A 19,790-nucleotide genomic window follows, 5' to 3' on the forward strand; every position below is an offset into this window, starting at 1 on the left:
TACACCCCAGATAGGCCGCCGTCATAATGTCACATTTCAAGTTAATTTCTAAATAGCTCTTCATTGTTGAATGGTTTCACTTTTTCAGTTTGTTTGCTGAAAGCAGCACGATTTGAGGTGGATTCATTCTGGTTGTTTGTTGTCTTGGACGATGTCGACGAGACGTCTGTTCGCTTGCATAATTTCAGCCGGTGTGAGAATATCCGCCTCCTCACCAAAAGTCTGAGCTGTACTCTGCCTACACATCTCAGCTCAGATGGACCAACTTTTGAGCTCTTCGTGAGAAATAAAAGAACCGTTCGGCCAAAACAATATTAAAATAATGTTGCTGCCTGTGTGTTTAAATCCGTTTTATTCACTTACCCAACATGTGCTTATTAAAAAGATGGAAAGATTCAGTTTGGTCTCACATTTGCTTGAAATGATCACAGGGAAAAGAGAAATGTTTTATGGATGATGACCAGCAGTGGACCGAGTGGCATTTGCCAACAAAGTAACTCACAGTGTCAAGCTTAAACATTGCATTTTCATCATTACTATTACAAGTTAATAAATATTTGTTTCTGCTCTAATTGTGCTCTTCTTAATGTGTTTCATGTTGAAATGGCAACACTTCTTTTACATGAAATATAACGGTTTCCGAGCTAAGTGTAATAACACTGTAGTAAGACGTGCTGGTTTATCAATCCATGGAATTCTGTTGAATGAAATGTTCACATGATTATTTTATATATGTAATTACTTTTGTATTGCAAAGAGTAAATCTTCAATGTACACACCCCAGCCACTTTATTAGGTACACCTGTTCAATTGCCAATTAACATAAATAGTTAATCAGCAAATCACATGACAGCAATTCAATGCATTTAGCATTTAAGTGACTTTGAAGGTGGCATGATTGTTGGTGCCAGACTGGCTGGTCTGCTGAGATACTGGGATTTTCACGCACAACCGTCTTTAGGGGTTACAGAGAATATGGTCCAAAAAGGAGATGTCCAGTGAGCGGCAGCTATGTGGACAAAAATGCCTTGTTGAAGTCAGAGGAGAATGGGCCACTATGTGATGCCATCATGTCAATATGAACCAACATCTCTGAGGAACATTTCCAACACCTTGTTGAATCTATGGCATGAAGAATTAAGGCAGTTCTAAAGGCAAAAGTGGGTCCAACTTGGTACTAGCAAGGTGTACCTAATAAAGTGGCCGGTGAGTGTATATTTGACCAAATTCTAATTGCTTAAGTAAAAATTCAGCAGGATATAAGGACTAGTTTTGAGATAATACATCCTAAAACTCAACAAAATCTTGTTTGAGTCATATATGAGATGAAACAAGCTTTTTTTGTTGTTAAATATTTCAAGATGGTGCATTCGTTAAACACTTCCTAATCCAATATTTCAAGGAATATTAAAGCCACAGTATGTAGGAATTAGGCGTCTTTATTAGCCAAAATGGAATACAGATTGATCCCATGTAAATATATGAAGGGCTCATTCTAACTTATGAAAACACACTGATTCATTGTTGCAGGTAATTATGCACTAATGAACAGGCCCATTCCATTCATGTTAAAAAATAAATAAATGATGCACACTGCAGCTTTAAGTAGCAAACATACAACAGCTGTTTCTCCTGCTTGATAACTACAGCCTCTTTTATTCTATAAAATCATATATACTGGGCTTTAGTGCTGACAAACGGTTAAAAATGCAGTGTTTGTGTATGTGATGCACGCATTATGTGACTGGCCCGCGGAGGCCGAACGACATAAAGTGACAGTGCTGTAAAAATGTGCGTCCCATTGTGCGCTGTGCAGGGTCGACCCGTCAGCTGGCCCCCACACATCACTATGGAGTGGATTTGGATGGCCGTGGCCACATGTGTGCTCGCGTCCCACTCTGTCAAAGGTAAGTGCTAGAACAAGCACGACGCCAAACTGGCGGCCTTCAAGTCGCGGCTTCTTTTTTTTCTTTCTTTTTGAGCCAGATTGTTTATAGTCAGGCTCAGGAGAGTTACTTTAAAAGCTCCAAATGCCTTTTTCAAAGAGTAATCTCCCTCACCTGAGAAGTAATCTGATTCCATTTTTACTTTGCACATAAAAATGCATAAGATAAGATCTCATTTTAGGGCAGAAAATGAGATGCACAGAACTGAAAACGGTTTTGACATTGAGTTTGAAAATCACATGTCAGATAACCACTCTGTGACTTTCAGGCAGTGAGTGGTGGCGGGAGTACGAGGAGGGTATCAGACATTATACCAAGGAGGCTCTGAACAAGGTACAACACACACACACGTGTACATCAACAACTGCTGTTTTGGGGGATACGGGATTTACTGATGGATGGACCATTTTGTTTTAGCACAACCTCACAGAATATGTTCGACTTTACCCCGGTAGATGAGAGGGTAGATGAGAGGGTCTTCTCCCTGCACCTTTAGGTGGTGGCGCAGCTCTGACTGTTGTTTGTGCGTATGAACCGAACAGCCGTTTGGAGTGTTCAGCCTTCTTGGAGTCGTGCATGAGGCTCCGATGGGACTTCAACGCACACGTGGGCAATAACTAAGACACATAACTAAGATTGGGAGGAACGGCCTCCCTGATTTAAACCTGAGTGGTTGTTTGTTAATGGGCATCTCTGCTAGTTATGGACTATCCATAAGTGTACATAGTATCAAAGCAGCCTCAGCTGAAGGTCAGTGATTAATTTTGTCATCATATCATCTGATCTGAGGCTTCATGTTCTGGACACTCGGGTGAACAGAGGGGCAGAGCTGTCAACTGATCACCATCTGCTGGTGAGTTGGATCAGAGAGTGAGGGGGGACTTTGGACAGACCTGGTAAACATAAACGGATAGTGGAGGGTGAACGTGGAACATCTGGAGGAGCCCACTGCCCAAGAGGTTGGGGGCATTGAACCAGAATGGGCAAGATTCAAAGTGTCCATTCAGGATCGCAGTTCAGTAATCAGAAGCAAAGCTCAGTGACCAGGATCAAAGTTTAGTAATCCTGATCAAAGATCAGTCTTTTGGATCAAAGTCAAAAGATTAGCATCAAAGTTCAGCAAGCTCAAGATCAGCAATCAGAAGCAAAGCTCTGTGACCAGGATCAAAGTTTAGTAATCCTAATCAAAGATCAGTCTTTTGGATCAAAGTCAAAAGATTAGCATAAAAGTTCAGCAAGCTCAAGATCAGCAATCAGAAGCAAAGGTCAGTGACCGGCATCACAATTATGTAATCCTAATCAAAGATCAGCCGTTTTGGATCAAAGGCAAGAACATCAAAGATCGAGAGCGTCCTCAAAATTGAATAATTAAGAACAAAGACCAAGATAACAGTTCAGCAATCAGTAACAAAGGTCAATGAATAGGATTAGTTATTGTAATCAAGGATCAACATTCAGGACCTTTGGGATCAAAAGCCAGAGCTGAGGATTAAAGTTCAGCAATTAGCATCAAAGATCAAGAACATCATCAAAGATGAGTAATCAGGAGCAAAGGCCAGAGTCACACTTCGGGAGTCAGAAACAAAGGTCACTGAACAGTATAAAAGTTTAGTCATCATAATCAAAGATTAGCCGTCAGAATCAAAGTTCAGGAATCAGGATGAAATATAAAGAACATCGTCACAGATGAGTAATTAGGAGCAAAGAGCAGGATGACAGTTGAACAATCAGAAACATAGCTCAATGAACAGGATTAAATTTTAGTCATTATCAAAGATCAGCGTACAGGATCAAACATTAAATGCCATGATCAAAGATCAGCAATTAGGAGAAAAGATCTTTCACAAGATGTCACTGTTTGTGCCCCAAATTCTCTCTTGTGTGTCCTGCAGGAGTTTCCAGAGAAAACCAGGCCGGTGAGCTTTAAACATCCCGCGTTCCAGTGTCCGGACATGAACCCGTCTCCCTCCATCCCCACGTCAGGTCTGTCAACATCTCATCGGGATCATCCCTGAAATGACACCTTGTCTTTCTTCCAACATTTTCTTCTTCTTTTTTTCTTTCTAGTTGAATTTGTGAAAGCAGCAGACATCAAAGTCATCGCTGCTTTGGGTGATTCTCTGACAGTAGGTGGTTTTCACTTGATTTGGAAAAATGTTCATGTTCTTTAAGAAAATGAGAGGGGGAAAAAAAAAAAAATCACATTTAATTTTGTCAAACACCAGACTGTCCATGCTTGACATTGAGGTCCCCCCTGATCTATGCTGTGTTGTGTTTTCAGACAGCCATTGGCGCTAACGCTACCACAGTGCTCGGGATTCCTATTGAGTTCCGTCACGTGTCGTGGAGGTGATGGAAACCTTTTCTATAAATCTGTAATTGATCTGTGTTTCGGGTTACTGTTTGTTGATGTGGCTCCTGTTTTATTCGTCATCTTTCAGCATCGGAGGTTATGGATCCTTTCAAGATGTCATTACTTTGGGAAGTAAGCGACTTCCTTCTCCACTTCCTCTGAACTAGGAAGTAGTACTAATAGTCTATCCCAGTGAAATTGACCTTCACCCCAAATCACTGACCTGTGCCCGGGCAATTCTGCAATCCATCTAAATGTGTGCCACATTTGGTCCAATAAGAGTTGAAGATGAAATTCCTTGACCTTGAGCTTTGCCAAAATGAATTCTTTTAAGGGCAGTTTTGGGCTGAAACATTCCAACATTCCAAGTTGGATCAAAATCAGTGAAATTACCTGGGAGGAATAGACCAACAAAGAGACAAGCAGACATGACCTTGAGCTCAATGATCGAGCTTTGGTAATTTATGTGTGCCAAATTTTGGTGGACATGAGAGTGAAAATTTTTGATGTGTTAACCCAAAGAGCTTGACTCCAATGACTGACCTTTGGTAAATCTGATCTTACTTGGGCAATTCCAGAACTGACTTATATATGTGTACCATGTTTGGTTTAAATCAGACTGAAAAACTTTGATTTTTGACCATTGAACCCATTGACCTTGACCCCAGTAATTGACCTTTGGTAAATTTAATGTCACCTGGGGAATTCCAGACCCTACCTATGTGTGCCATGTTTGTTGAACAAAGGATGGAAAGCCCAAATTTTGTCCTCTGACATCAATGACCATGACCTTAAAAATAAATACATAAAACAACCTTTTTAGGGCAATTTTGGAGTTGATTGTCATCCACATATCAAAATTTGTGGAAGCTGCCCAAAGGAGCTGGAATGAGTAAAGGCATACACAGACTAATGTTGCTCAAATTATCATATGATTTCTTTATTCCACGACTTCCAGAGAAAGTTCAGATTATTGTTCATTTCTTTTCCCACCTGTGTGTGTTTAGATATCATCAAACTGTTCAATCCCAGTCTGGTTGGTGCTGCTCCTGGAAAAACTGTTCACGGGATGCAGGCTCACATTCGTGAAACAGGCTTCAACCTGGCGGTGACAGGACACAACACTTTGTGAGTGCTGATCGACATGGCTTCAGTACACACCGCAATTTCCATGGAAACAATTAACGCAGAGAGACTGTTCCTGGTCAGTGTTCCCGAATAAAGCAGGATCAAAGGTCAGCAATCAGAAACAAAAGGAGATCGGGATTGAAGTTTAACAGTGGTAAGATCAAAGGTCAGAGATCAGGATCAAAGTTCAATTACCATAATCAAAGATCAGCACTGAGGATCAAAGGTCAGAGAACAGGTTTAAAGTTCAGCAGACAGAATCAAAGTTTAGCAGTCAATCAAGAATTACCTTGTCGATAAAAGGCCTGAGACCAGAATCAGAGTTCAGAGGCCAGGATCAAATTTATAAATCATAGTCAAGAATCACAATATGTATAAAAGGTCTGAGACCACGATCAAAGTTCAGTGATCAGGATCAAAGATTAGTAAACATAGTCAAGAATCACCATGAATATAAATGCTCTGAGACCAGGATCAAAGTTCAGTGGTCAGGATAAAAGATTAGTAATTATAGTCAAGAATCACCATGAATATAAATGGTCTGAGACCAGGATCAAAGTTCAGTGGTCAGGATAAAAGATTAGTAATCATAACCAAGAATCACTTTGCTGATAAAAGGTCTGAGACCAGGATGAATGTTCAGTGGTCAGGATCAAAGTTGAGTAATCATAGTCAAGAATCACCATGTCGATAAAAGGTCTGAGACCAGGATCAAAGTTTAGTTGTCACAATCAAACATTAGCTTTGAGAATCAAAGCTCAGCAATAAGGATCAAAGCTTAAGTGTCATAATAAAAAAATCACATTTGCAGATGAAAGGCCACAGACAAGGATCAAACTTTAGTTATCAAAATCAAAGTTCAGTTAGGATCAAAGGTTAAAGGCCAGAATCAAAGTTTAATCATCACAATAAAAGATCAGCTTTGAGGATCAAATGTCAGACATCAGGATCAAAGTTTCGCAAATGGGATCAAAATTTAGAAATCATAATCAAAGATTAGCCTGATTGTCAAAGGTCAGTGATGAGGCTCAAAGGTCACCAATTGTGATCAAAGATCAAGAATGTGATCAAAGATGAGTGATCAGGATCACAGGTCAGGCTGAAGTTTCGCTCATGTCCAAAGATTTTCTCCTGTGCGTTTAGAGAACTGAGACTTTGGGAATGTTTGACATGAATTGCTAATGACATTCACACATCAAGGTATGACATATACGTACTTTTCACATAGTCTACTTATTTATTAACAACGCTTTTAAAGTGACACTTGCTGTCTGCTTTTTTTTTTTTTAGCAATCTCCCGAGCCAGACGAGACATTTGATTGACACGCTAAGAGGTCATGAGGTACATCACCCTCTCTGTGTGTGTATTCATACAGTACGTGTTCCTAAAGTTGTCTTTAAAATCTGTGTATCCGTCTATTCCCTGAAGAGTGTGAAGTTTGAAGAGGACTGGAAGCTTTTGACTATTCTCATGGGCATGAACGACATCTGTGACTACTGCAAAGACAAGGTCTGCTTTTGTCTCCTTTGAGACATTAAAAATGAAACATCTCACAGTCAGACTGCAGAGTCTCTGTGTTCTTTCCAGGCTCTTTTCTCAGTGGATAACTTCATTCACTATGTCACCATTTCCTTGGAAATGCTGATGAATGAGGTAATGATTTATCTTTGGCATTGAATGCATCATTATTATTATTATTATTGGGTGTCAGAGTTTGTCTGCGTTGTTCTTCAGGTTCCCCGTTTGATCATTAATGTGGTCCAGATCCTGCCCATGCAGACTCTGAGGGAGGTGCAGAAGCCAACCCCTGGTTGTCTCCTCCAGCGGTGACCCCACCCCCTCCACACTCTTAATATGATAAATGTTATCAGTTTGTAACCCTTCAGATGAAAAGGGCATATCATGAGGATAACGCGATTAAACTTTGGTGAACTTTGATGCATCATTAGAACAAAAAAAAGGATGTTTGTTTTGCTTGCTTATTATTACAGTACTAGGTGGGCCATGAGAAGTCAGTACATGAAATTAAACTATTTATTTATTAAATTTTTATTCATTAAAATATTAATTTAAAAATAAAACAATTTCATTTCCTGTTATATACACAAACACACTTTGAGTGGACCACAGAAGACTTTAGACTTGAAAATGCAAACTGAATAATATGGAAAATAGCAACAAAATCAATAAATGAAGAAGCCAATTTTAATTTATTTCATGTCTGACCATGATCTTTTTGTTTTGTTCTTTTTTCTTTTTATCCTGTATATGAATAAGCTTTATTTGATTTTTAGTTGCAGTTCACATTTCCCCCACTAGATGGCCCTGCACCCTTTTGGAAAGTCTATGACCCCAAAATGGTCCCGTCCATCAGTTTGAAAACCAGCAAACTATTTTGTTTGTAGTTTGATTCCATCTTCTCATGTTAAATTCTATTTATTTGATTTTTTTTATTCCAATATTCAGATTTTCTTTTGTGTCTTACTTTAATCTCACAGATTTTTGTGTCTTGTTTTGTGTGCCACCTTGCTTCATTTAGGTCTTTCTGCTCCTGCCTCATAGAGCCGGTCCCCAGGTCTCCTGAACTACGGGAGCTTGTAGGAGTCAATCTGGAGTTCCAGGTGCAGTTTAAATTGCAGATGCAGATGAATTATGTTGGTTTGTGTGAAATCAGCATCAGTGGGAGAAAACCTGCAGAAAGTCAGTTTTTTTTTAATGTCCCATCTGTCCACAGAGAAGACTCGAGGAGCTGCTGCACAGCGGCCGTTTCTTCAAAGACGACTTTGCCGTCATCCTGCAGCCCTTTCTGAAACACGCCGACCCGCCGCGCCTCCCGGTTAATCCACCCGTCGGTGAACTTTGACGGCTTTGTTGCGGCGAGTCTGAAAATCCTCACCCACTGTCTGTTTGTGTTTGGTCTCTCTGAGCAGAACGGGAAGCTCGACATGACCTTCTTCACTCACGACTGCTTCCACTTCACCATAAAGGGACACGAGGAGCTGGCCAAAGGACTGTGGAACAACATGGTGAATGCTGATTTTACTTCATCAAACCAGACAGAAAAAGAATGAAAACAAAGAAGCATGTATTATGCAAACTGTGTATTATGTCAAACCCTAAACCCCCGCGTGGTCAGAACTCACTGTGTGTTCCTGTCTGGTGCTCACAGTTCCAACCTGAGGGAGGGAAGATGATTGTAAGCAGCTTCTCTGATCCCATAAGTCTCATCTGTCCTCCTCTGGTAAGACACTTGCAGACCTTCTTTCTGGACCTGCAGGATCATGTCGGCTGCAGTAACATCAGGCTTCAGAGCTCTTCATACACTCTGAGTGGAAAAAAGCATTTTAAAAAAGGGCAAAATTGAGCGCATTTCATTGCATCATGTAAATTAATCAGTTTTGAAAGTTTTATTGATTGTATTGATTGATTGTATGCATGTCGATAATCAGGCACAGTGCATATTCTTGGCCTTTAATCGTTTTCCCAAGACAGCAGGGTGATGATGCATTCAGGCAAACTCAGACATCTGACACTTCAGCGTCGACTCCAACTAAACCTGGTCTCATTTTTTCCAACTGATTTGATATATATATATATATATATATATATATATATATATATATATATATATATATATATATATATATATATATATACACGTTAGTACAGAGGCAGAGAAAGGCCACAACATGACCAGGAAGTGATGAAGTGACAAACACAATGACAAAAGTGACAAAAGAACATGCTGACAACACAATTTTCCAATGTAAAAATCATGCAACTCTCTGACATCACAGTTAAAATGTTAAAAGTTGCAGTTTTCCCATAACACAATGTAAAAATCATGCAACTCTCTGACATCACAGTTAAAATGTTAAAAGTTGCAGTTTTCCCATAACACAATGTAAAAATCATGCAACTCTCTGACATCACAGTTAAAATGTTAAAAGTTGCAATTTTACCATAACACAATGTAAAAATCATGCAACTCTCTGACATCACAATAAAAATGTTAAAAGTTGCCGTTTTCCCATAACACAATGTAAAAACCATGCAAATCTCTGACATCACAATAAAAATGTTAAAAGTTGCAGTTTTCCCATAACACAATGTAAAAACCATGCAAATCTCTGACATCACAATAAAAATGTTAAAAGTTGCCGTTTTCCCATAAGACAATGTAAAAATCATGCAAATCTCTGACATCACAGTTAAAATGTTAAAAGTTGCCATTTTCCCATAACACAATGTAAAAACCATGCAAATCTCTGACATCACAATAAAAATGTTAAAAGTTGCCGTTTTCCCATAAGACAATGTAAAAATCATGCAAATCTCTGACATCACAATAAAAATGTTAAAAGTTGCCGTTTTCCCATAACACAATGTAAAAATCATGCAAATCTCTGACATCACAATAAAAATGTTAAAAGTTGCCGTTTTCCCATAACACAATGTAAAAATCATGCAAATCTCTGACATCACAATAAAAATGTTAAAAGTTGCCGTTTTCCCATAACACAATGTAAAAATCGTGCAAATCTCTGACATCACAATAAAAATGTTAAAAGTTGCCGTTTTCCCATAACACAATGTAAAAACCGTGCAAATCTCTGACATCACAATAAAAATGTTAAAAGTTGCCGTTTTCCCATAAGACAATGTAAAAATCGTGCAAATCTCTGACATCACAATAAAAATGTTAAAAGTTGCCGTTTTCCCATAAGACAATGTAAAAATCGTGCAAATCTCTGACATCACAATAAAAATGTTAAAAGTTGCCGTTTTCCCATAAGACAATGTAAAAATCGTGCAAATCTCTGACATCACAATAAAAATGTTAAAAGTTGCCGTTTTCCCATAAGACAATGTAAAAATCGTGCAAATCTCTGACATCACAATAAAAATGTTAAAAGTTGCCGTTTTCCCATAAGACAATGTAAAAATCGTGCAAATCTCTGACATCACAATAAAATGTTAAAAGTTGCCGTTTTCCCATAAGACAATGTAAAAATCGTGCAAATCTCTGACATCACAGTTAAAATGTTAAAAGTTGCCGTTTTCCCATAAGACAATGTAAAAATCGTGCAAATCTCTGACATCACAGTTAAAATGTTAAAAGTTGCCGTTTTCCCATAACACAATGTAAAAATCGTGCAAATCTCTGACATCACAGTTAAAATGTTAAAAGTTGCCGTTTTCCCATAACACAATGTAAAAATCGTGCAAATCTCTGACATCACAGTTAAAATGTTAAAAGTTGCCGTTTTCCCATAACACAATGTAAAAACCGTGCAAATCTCTGACATCACAATAAAAATGTTAAAAGTTGCCGTTTTCCCATAAGACAATGTAAAAATCGTGCAAATCTCTGACATCACAATAAAAATGTTAAAAGTTGCCGTTTTCCCATAAGACAATGTAAAAATCGTGCAAATCTCTGACATCACAATAAAAATGTTAAAAGTTGCCGTTTTCCCATAAGACAATGTAAAAATCGTGCAAATCTCTGACATCACAATAAAAATGTTAAAAGTTGCCGTTTTCCCATAAGACAATGTAAAAATCGTGCAAATCTCTGACATCACAGTTAAAATGTTAAAAGTTGCCGTTTTCCCATAAGACAATGTAAAAATCGTGCAAATCTCTGACATCACAGTTAAAATGTTAAAAGTTGCCGTTTTCCCATAACACAATGTAAAAATCGTGCAAATCTCTGACATCACAGTTAAAATGTTAAAAGTTGCCGTTTTCCCATAACACAATGTAAAAATCGTGCAAATCTCTGACATCACAGTTAAAATGTTAAAAGTTGCCGTTTTCCCATAACACAATGTAAAAACCGTGCAAATCTCTGACATCACAATAAAAATGTTAAAAGTTGCCGTTTTCCCATAAGACAATGTAAAAATTGTGCAAATCTCTGACATCACAATAAAAATGTTAAAAGTTGCCGTTTTCCCATAAGACAATGTAAAAATCGTGCAAATCTCTGACATCACAATAAAAATGTTAAAAGTTGCCGTTTTTCCATAACACAATGTAAAAATCATGCAAATCTCTGACATCACAATAAAAATCTTAAAAGTTGCCGTTTTCCCATAACACAATGTAAAAATCATGCCACACTCTGACATCACAGTTAAAATGTTAAAAGTTGCCGTTTTCCCATAACACAATGTAAAAATCATGCAAATCTCTGACATCACAATAAAAATGTTAAAAGTTGCAATTTTACCATAACACAATGTAAAAATCATACAAATTACTGACAACACAATGCTAAAAATTCCTGCAAATGTTCCATAAATGAAGTAGAAAATTGCTACAAATTTTCTAAAAATGAATAAATAAATCAAATTACCAGTAACATGCAATAAATGAAAAATGAAATTTGCTGACAGTACACTGCAAATAAATAAATAAATAAATAAAGTAGATTACAACACCTCACAAATAACAATAATTAAAAAAAAAAAAAAAACACAATACAAACATGAGTGTTGTGGTTTTAAAAAAAAAGGTGTTACTTCACAATGTTGTCCACCAAACGTGGCACACATAGGAAGGTTCTGGAAGTGCCCAGGTGACATCAAAATTCCCTAAGGTCAATCATTGAGGTCAAAATAATTGGGGTCAAAGGTTTCCCTCAGATTTGCACCAAATGTGTCACACATATGTTGCTGGGTTCCAGAAGAGCCCGAGCGACATCAAGATCTGAAACATCCCCCAGGCTTAAATGAATCCTTCCTACTGTCTCAAAGATATTTTCCTCTGAATCATAAAATACATTTTAAAATGACCTTGTCAGTTTTCATGTCGTTCTGCACCCAAAAACTCAAACTAAATCCACGTGCTGTGTGTCCCACTTCCAGGATCACCCGTACATCTTCACCCGCCCCATAGCAGCCGGATCCGGCACGGCTCCTCTCCCGTCTGGTGCTCCCTCGCAGGCAGCTGTCACCCTGCTCCTCCTGCTCCCTCTGGGATTTGGAGAATTTATGGATTTTTAACTTATAAAAAATGATAACTCCACTTGGGATCATGCATTTAATTGGCAAAATAAGATCATTTTACAATATGAAAGAAGATTTATAATTCAGGTTGCAATATTTTCAAATATATCTGCTTCTAAAATAAGATGACTTTGTATGATATAGTAACTACAGTGTTAATTCTTGGAGTGAGAGATGGAGGGGTGGTTTCTGCAATTGCATCTATCCACACTAGATGGCGACAGTAGCTTTAGAAGATCACCCAGAAAATGAAACAGAACTGTTTACTCTGGTGTCATCGTGATGACTAGAGGAAACAGGTCACCTGTGCAGCTGTGACCTGGAAGTTCTGACCTTTGTTTCAAGACTTGATTGAATTTAATTCACGCAGGGGTGGTGGCCAAGTGGTTAGTGCGCTTGGTTTCAGTTCAGAAGGTTCCGGGTTCAAATCCCACCCCTGCCACATTTCTCCATGTAATGTGGAGTTGCATCAGCAAGGGCATCTGGCGTAAAACCTGTGCCAATTCAACATGCAGATCCACCTTGGATTTGCTGTGGCGACCCCAAGTGCAAACAAGGGAGCAGCCGAAGGGACTTACTATTGAATTTAATCCACAAAGTACAAACATTATTTGGTTTTCTCCACAGTGAAATTTCTGGGGCTTTCAAAAGCAGATGACATGGCTAGAACATCACTACACAGAGTCAGAATGTTTTATTTTATTATATTACAATATTATATTATAACATTTATTATAAAATTTATAATATTTTATTTATTTTATTTGTATTTTATTTATTATTTTAGGTGTTTTCTAATGTTAAATTGGAACATGTTTCCAGGCGTTTTGAAGGTGGTGGTGTGAATGACAAATATTATATAAGTCCCTTTAGCTGCTCCCTTGTTTATTATTATTATTATTATTATTATTATTATTATTATTATTATTATTATTATTATTATTTCCTCTTGGGGTCACCATATTTGACACTATTTTATTTATTTATTTATTTACATTTAATGCCCTTCCTGGTGCAACTCTACATTACATTGAGAAATGTGGCAAAAATGACAAATATTATATTGAATTAAATTTTGAATTAACATTTTCTCTGGTTTTTCCCTTCAGGGCACAAATAATTAAAGGAAAAAGTAGTAACAGTTTTATCAAATAAGCAGTACAAGTAACTTTTTCTATAACACTTAATGGTGTCTGTTGAACTTGTAAAAATATTTTACTTTCATCTTGACACAAATGTCTTACTGTGAATCTAGATTGAGCACAAAAAAAGACAAAGTGAAGTGTCTAATTATTCGAATATATATATATATAAAGGATTATAGAGCTGATAGGTGAGTTTGAGAAGGAAGAAAAAACTGTACCACTAACTAAAAGTCATGTAACTTGGCACACAGTATGTGGCGCATTATGCTGTCTTATTTAGAGAAGTAGACACATCCTTGCGAAAACAATAACTCATGATCAATACATACTGAACACTTAAAATTAACCATATAGGTCACTCTAAGGGTGTTGACACACTGTTTATGTTTTGGAAAAGTTCTCTTCAGATATTTGCATGTTATTAAGGGCAATAAGATCTTATTGGAATCACTATATCCCAATCTTACTGAACTGTGGAAATTTGATATTTTCAAAATGGAGGCCTTGTGGAGTGGATGTTGGTGATATTTGCATAGCAGGAAACTTAAAATATTTTTTTCTGCTATATCTCACCAGTACTTAACATTGGAAAGCTGGTGTTCACGTCATGGGTGCCTCATATGGAGTAGGTTGTGCAATGGGTGATATATGCAAAAAATTTCCTAACCCAAACTCAATACTGATATATTTTATACATGAGATGTTAACAATATAGATAGAGGAAGGAAGTAGGTGAATTGTGCAAACTTTTTGTGCATATATTCAATACAATCTCATGAGGGGAACAATCTTTTTGTATCTCAGTTCTACTGAATGGCAGAAAGATCATGTGGAATCACTGGGGAGCAAACGTTTTTTGCAGTTATGGGCATATCTGACACATTTTTGCCAGTGGAATGCTCATATTTGCACAAGAGGTACCTCATGCGGAGTGCATGTTGCAACATGAGCGTTGCTATGACATTTGCATAAATGAATGTGCATATTAATGCTGAGATCATCTGATTTCTGGCTATATCTCATCTACGCTTGGAAGCGGAAAGTTGATATATGCACGAGCGGTACCCATGTGAAGCACATCTAAAGTTTTAGTCCTTAAAGCTACAGTGTGTATGATTTGGTGTCATCTAGTGGTGAGCTTGCAGATTGCATTATGCTGTGTGTAGATATGACACCACATCGATACAATGTTGCAGGTGATTTGCAGACTTATGAATGCTGTATTCTACGACTGCTAATAAACACTCCTAAATCCCACACACTGTAGCTTTAAGGGTGGACAGCTCATAGTTACAGATTGAGATTTGGATACATCTATGTCTCTACAGTGGAAATTTCCAGTTTTCACCCATGTTGACGGCTGCTGTGGTCCACTTCCATTTTTACCTTTCACAGTGCGGTGCATCAACTCAGCATGTCACATCTAACAAACATAATTTCCTTGTGCTTCCATGCAGGGACAGATAACGTGTTCCAATTTGGTCATCCGCCTACGTCACGATCTTGGCGGGACTTTACGCACACGTCTTTTGTTTTTAAGTATCATTGTGAAGTGGAAAATTTCAGGAGGATATTTCAAGGTCTGTAATCCATCAGCAATAAAATAAAAATAAGTATAAAGGCTTGTATTTTTGCTCACTGATGCATTCAAGTGGTTACAATATATGCAGCTGCTGTGTCTTTATTCCTCTTGGACATTGCGGCGGATAGAATTTCAAATGGTACTCATCCACTTTTGAATTTCATATTGTCCGTGTTGCATTCAGACTGCCGGCTGCGTTTAAACAAAGGTGTCAGTGTTTTATGCGCGCAGGACTAATGTGGAATCGGGCTCTGACGCAGATTGGCCTTTATTGTTTCCCTTAAGGCATAATGAGATCTTTGTGATCTCTGCTGACCACACAGCAGGAAATTTGAACCAGCAAACAGTCCAGACGTGTGCCAAGGAAACCTCATTGTCTGATTTTTAATGAATGTGTCAGTAACAAAAGAGCAAAGAAGCTCACACAGGCTGGTGCACATTGCTTACACAACACATAAAAGAGAGCAAACAGATTTAGGATGTTCCATACGTACATGCCACATACAGCTTTAGTGAACATGTTTAGAACCATAATGTATATGGATGGATGTCTTGTTGCTCTTCAAGAAAACAAAAAAAGTCACTTAGATTTTTGGAGAAACATCTTGAAGGCCAACATTCATCAACGTCCATAATTTTTACCCTAATTTGCTAATCTGTTCATTCCTCAAAGCCTTCTGCATCCTTTGGTAGAGTTCCACCAAGCTTGATATGTGCATGACCATCAGCCCCCGAATTGAAGGTGTTTTTTTTCTGTAAAAGTCAAGTGTTGTGGTCAACGGTCATTTTTTTTGTGTTTGTGTAGTCCGATTTGCACCAACCTTGGTGCACATATGGAGGTGGGTTCTGGAAATGGCCAAGAAGATCAAACTTGCCAAACATCAACCATTGGGGTCCAGGTGAAGATTTAAGCTTTCACTCCAGTTTGCATGAACGTTGGTACACATATGGAAATGGGTTCTAGAACTCTCCAACAAGGCCAAATGTGGCAAAGATCAACCAATCAATCATTGAGGTTAAAGTCATATTTGATATATTTGATGGCCTACTCCCAGGTCTTTATGTTGATTTCTACCAAACGTGGTCTGTCATTGAGGGTTGACCTAAAAATTGCCTTGAAATAATTCAGAATTCATCAACCCAACACTTATGATCTCAAAAATGTCCTGACAAGATCAGCCAGAGGTCAACTATTTGGGTGAAGGTCAAGGTCACTGGGTTATTGCTGTAGTCCTTACTGTTTTCCATGAGGAACATTACCTTAGTTCTTTTAATCCCTAAGTAGCATCAAATCTAGATGGAAGCTGATTAGTGACATAGATATTAACATATCTTACGTATTATATCTGTGGTGTTACACTGAATAATACACCAGGTAATATTTGCTTGTCTATATTTTAATAATTTTTAAAAAGTACCTTACGTATCACAGTGTACAATTTCCTTTTAGGTAGTGTTTGCTTTCATGTAATAATCCTCTTTGTTTGCTGTCCTGCTTGTATTTCAAAGCCCACTGAAACATTATTAAAGCACTGAGCAATGAGGTTGAATATTTTTATTGATAAGGGGTGTAAATGCTTACAGATTGTTGTCTTTATTGGGGGGGAAGTCCTTTCATGTTAAAACCACTCATGCCACCTGCTCACATGAGGATCGCACACTTGGCAACGCGTGCATGTTGTCGAGAGACGACAAACAAAATTAAGGCTTGGTTCAACGTGGCAGCACAGCTTGAACACACAGACACAGCTGTGTTACAAATAGAGACTGACTGATTAAAAAGCACTGCAAGACAGCAAATTATCAACACTAAATATCAGACAGAATGCACAGTAAGAAGATGACTGGGGTAGGGTTTGTGTGGAGGCTGGAGATGTTTTTATTATGTATTTGAATTAAATGATTTTATTGCACAACCAGCAGTGGCCTTGGTGGCCACCAGACCTATAGGCTTTCAAAATGAAACTGACAACCAAGCTCATTTCAAGCTCCATGTCACTTTAGAACCACTTAGTGTAAGAGTAGCACAATCTTTGTATTTTTTCTTTCGTACACCAACAAAATATCACATTTAACCATTTCAGAATTACACCTATTTTATGTATCATCCCCTCATGTTCCAAAGCCATAATTATTAGGACAATGGATTATTGATGAATCATAGGCTGGACACATGAATATTTTATATCTTGGACTGCATTTGCATTATTCATTATAATGGAGCAGATGATATCAATTTTACAGCAAAACTGTGCAAATGCTGATACAAGCACCAAATTTGGCATGACGTTTCCCAACGTAGTACTTAACAAATCTCGTCAACTGGCCGCTTGAAAATCTGAGATGGTGGCCATTTTCCAAGATGGCTACCAAAATGACCGACCAAATAATTGCTTTGAAATTCTCCGATCACATTGGATCTGTTTTACAGCATTAGTGAAAACCAAGGTGGTGCCTAATTAAACGATGGCCACCAAATTGACCCCAAAATCTTTTTGTCTCACAAAAATGTCATTATTTACTAGATTTATGCAACCTTTTGAAAATCTAAGATGGTGGCCATTTTCCAAGATGGCTACCAAAATGAGCGACCAAATAATTGCTTTTTCCGTTGAAATTCTCCGATCACATTGTATCTGTTTTACAGCATTAGTGAAAACCAAGGTGGTGCCTAATTTCATGATGGCCACCAAATTGACCCCAAACTTTGTCTCACAAAAATGTCATTATTTATTGGATTTATGCAATATATTGAAAATCTGAGATGGTGGCCATTTTCCAAGATGGCTACCAGAATGACTGAACAGATAATGGCTTTTGGCGTTGAAATTCTCTGATTACATTGGATCTGTTTTACGTCATTAGTGAAAACCAAAGTGGTGCCTAATTAAGCGATGGCCACCAAATTGACCCCAAGATCTTTTTATCTCACGAAAATATCATTATTTATTGGATTTATGCAATCTTTTGGAAATCTGAGATGGTGGCCATTTTCCAAGATGGCTACCAGAATGACTGAACAGATAATGGCTTTTTGCGTTGAAATTCTCTGATTACATTGGATCTGTTTTACGGGATTAGTGAAAACCAAAGTGGTGCCTCATTAAACGATCGCCACCAAATTGACCCCAAGATCTTTTTATCTCACGAAAATATCATTATTTATTGGATTTATGCAATCTTTTGGAAATCTGAGATGGTGGCCATTTTCCAAGATGGCTACCAGAATGACTGAACAGATAATGGCTTTTTGCGTTGAAATTCTCTGATTACATTGGATCTGTTTTACGGGATTAGTGAAAACCAAAGTGGTGCCTCATTAAACGATGGCCACCAAATTGACCCCAAAATCTTTTTGTCTCACAAAAATGTCATTATTTATTGAATTTATGCCGTCTTTTGAAAATCTGAGATGGTGGCCATTTTCCATGATGGCTACCAGAATGACTGACCAAATAAATAATTGCTTTTTGCGTTGAAATTCTCCGATCACACTGGATCTGTTTTACAGCATTAGTGAAAACCAAGGTGGTGCCTAATTTCACGATGGCCCCCAAATTGACCCCAAAAATCTTTTTGTCTCACAAAAATGTCATTATTTATTTGATTTATGCAATCATCTGCTGTTAAATTATAGGTTTTCGGCCATGCCAGATTTAACTTTTCATGTACTACTCATAGTGGCATAAATTGCCATTTGTCCATGTTGTCTGTGGATATTAAAAATTATAACACACAATATATTTAGCGCTTAACACCTTTTAATAGACCTATATGCAGTAGTTTCAAGAGACAGACAACCCATAATAAAGTTCACTCTAATTTGGCACATAAGCAAAATAAAACATAATAAGTACCATAAAATGGCAAACAAAATATAATATAACTACATTGGAATTTGACATCAAGTTCATTTTAATCAATCAAATGGGATCATTCTATTCAAAAATTTATTTTCTTTAAGTAATTTTGGTGGCCATCTTGGAAAATGGCAAAGTGGCCAATTGAAAAGATATGCTGAGTCATATCATGAGAATCAACATGCCAAATCTGGTGCTCCCACCACCAAAAGCATGATTTTTTTTTTTCATTATCTGCTCCAGTATTAGGAAATACAAATTGTAAAGCAATGTATGAAAAATCTGCCTCAAAAACTGAGAGAAAGCAGAAAGAGACCAACAAGAAAGACACCACACAACTGTGGAGGTGGAATGAGCTTCTACGGTTAGACAAAACGTGCACATTGGAATCTATCTAATCTAATCTAAACAAATAATTGAGCTTCCATTGGTTTGCTGTATTTTATACAAAAGATTGATTGAAATTAAACTGATCAGAACCCTGCGATGGACTGGTGACCTGTCCACGGGGTGCACAGCTTCTTGACCTTTGGGTCAAACTTCACTACTCCAGACTGGATTTAACCTTTTCACCTTTCTTGCAAACCAATCTTAAACACTACTCACGTATTTATTTTTGTCGTAATCAAACAAACAAACTCTCGGCGTCACTTTATTTCTGCGCTCCAAACGCGCACCTGACAAACCTGCGCGCTTTGACCAGGTACTCTTCGGATGACGTCATTTCCTGTCCACAGAGCGCGCTATAAAAGCGCGGAT

The 19,790-nt window shown here is 37.8% G+C and overlaps 1 protein-coding gene across 1 annotated transcript; it reads left to right on the plus strand.

Annotated features, from left to right (window-relative positions):
- The first annotated feature begins 1,840 nt into the window (after positions 1 to 1,840).
- Positions 1,841 to 12,804, plus strand: si:dkey-177p2.18 (phospholipase B1, membrane-associated). Its single transcript, XM_034162222.1, has 16 exons — positions 1,841 to 1,907; positions 2,215 to 2,279; positions 3,839 to 3,929; positions 4,014 to 4,072; positions 4,228 to 4,295; positions 4,388 to 4,431; positions 5,307 to 5,427; positions 6,718 to 6,769; positions 6,857 to 6,937; positions 7,016 to 7,081; positions 7,163 to 7,254; positions 7,968 to 8,049; positions 8,163 to 8,264; positions 8,359 to 8,454; positions 8,598 to 8,669; positions 12,304 to 12,804. Exons 1-16 carry the CDS (start codon positions 1,850 to 1,852, stop codon positions 12,439 to 12,441), a joined length of 1,287 nt encoding a protein of 428 aa, XP_034018113.1. The 5' UTR covers positions 1,841 to 1,849; the 3' UTR covers positions 12,442 to 12,804.
- The last annotated feature ends 6,986 nt before the right edge of the window (positions 12,805 to 19,790 follow it).

The sequence above is a fragment of the Thalassophryne amazonica genome, chromosome 21 (assembly GCF_902500255.1).
Source record: "Thalassophryne amazonica chromosome 21, fThaAma1.1, whole genome shotgun sequence".
In the NCBI taxonomy this organism is placed as follows: Eukaryota; Metazoa; Chordata; class Actinopteri; order Batrachoidiformes; family Batrachoididae; genus Thalassophryne; species Thalassophryne amazonica.

Coding starts and splice junctions, on each gene's coding strand:
- si:dkey-177p2.18 (XM_034162222.1), top strand. CDS start 1,850: ATGGAGTGGATTTGGATGGCCGTGGCCACATGTGTGCTCGCGTCCCAC. Junction 4,432..5,306: donor AGATGTCATTACTTTGGGAA/GTAAGCGACTTC, acceptor GTGTGTGTTTAG/ATATCATCAAACTGTTCAAT. Junction 6,938..7,015: donor GTGACTACTGCAAAGACAAG/GTCTGCTTTTGT, acceptor TGTTCTTTCCAG/GCTCTTTTCTCAGTGGATAA.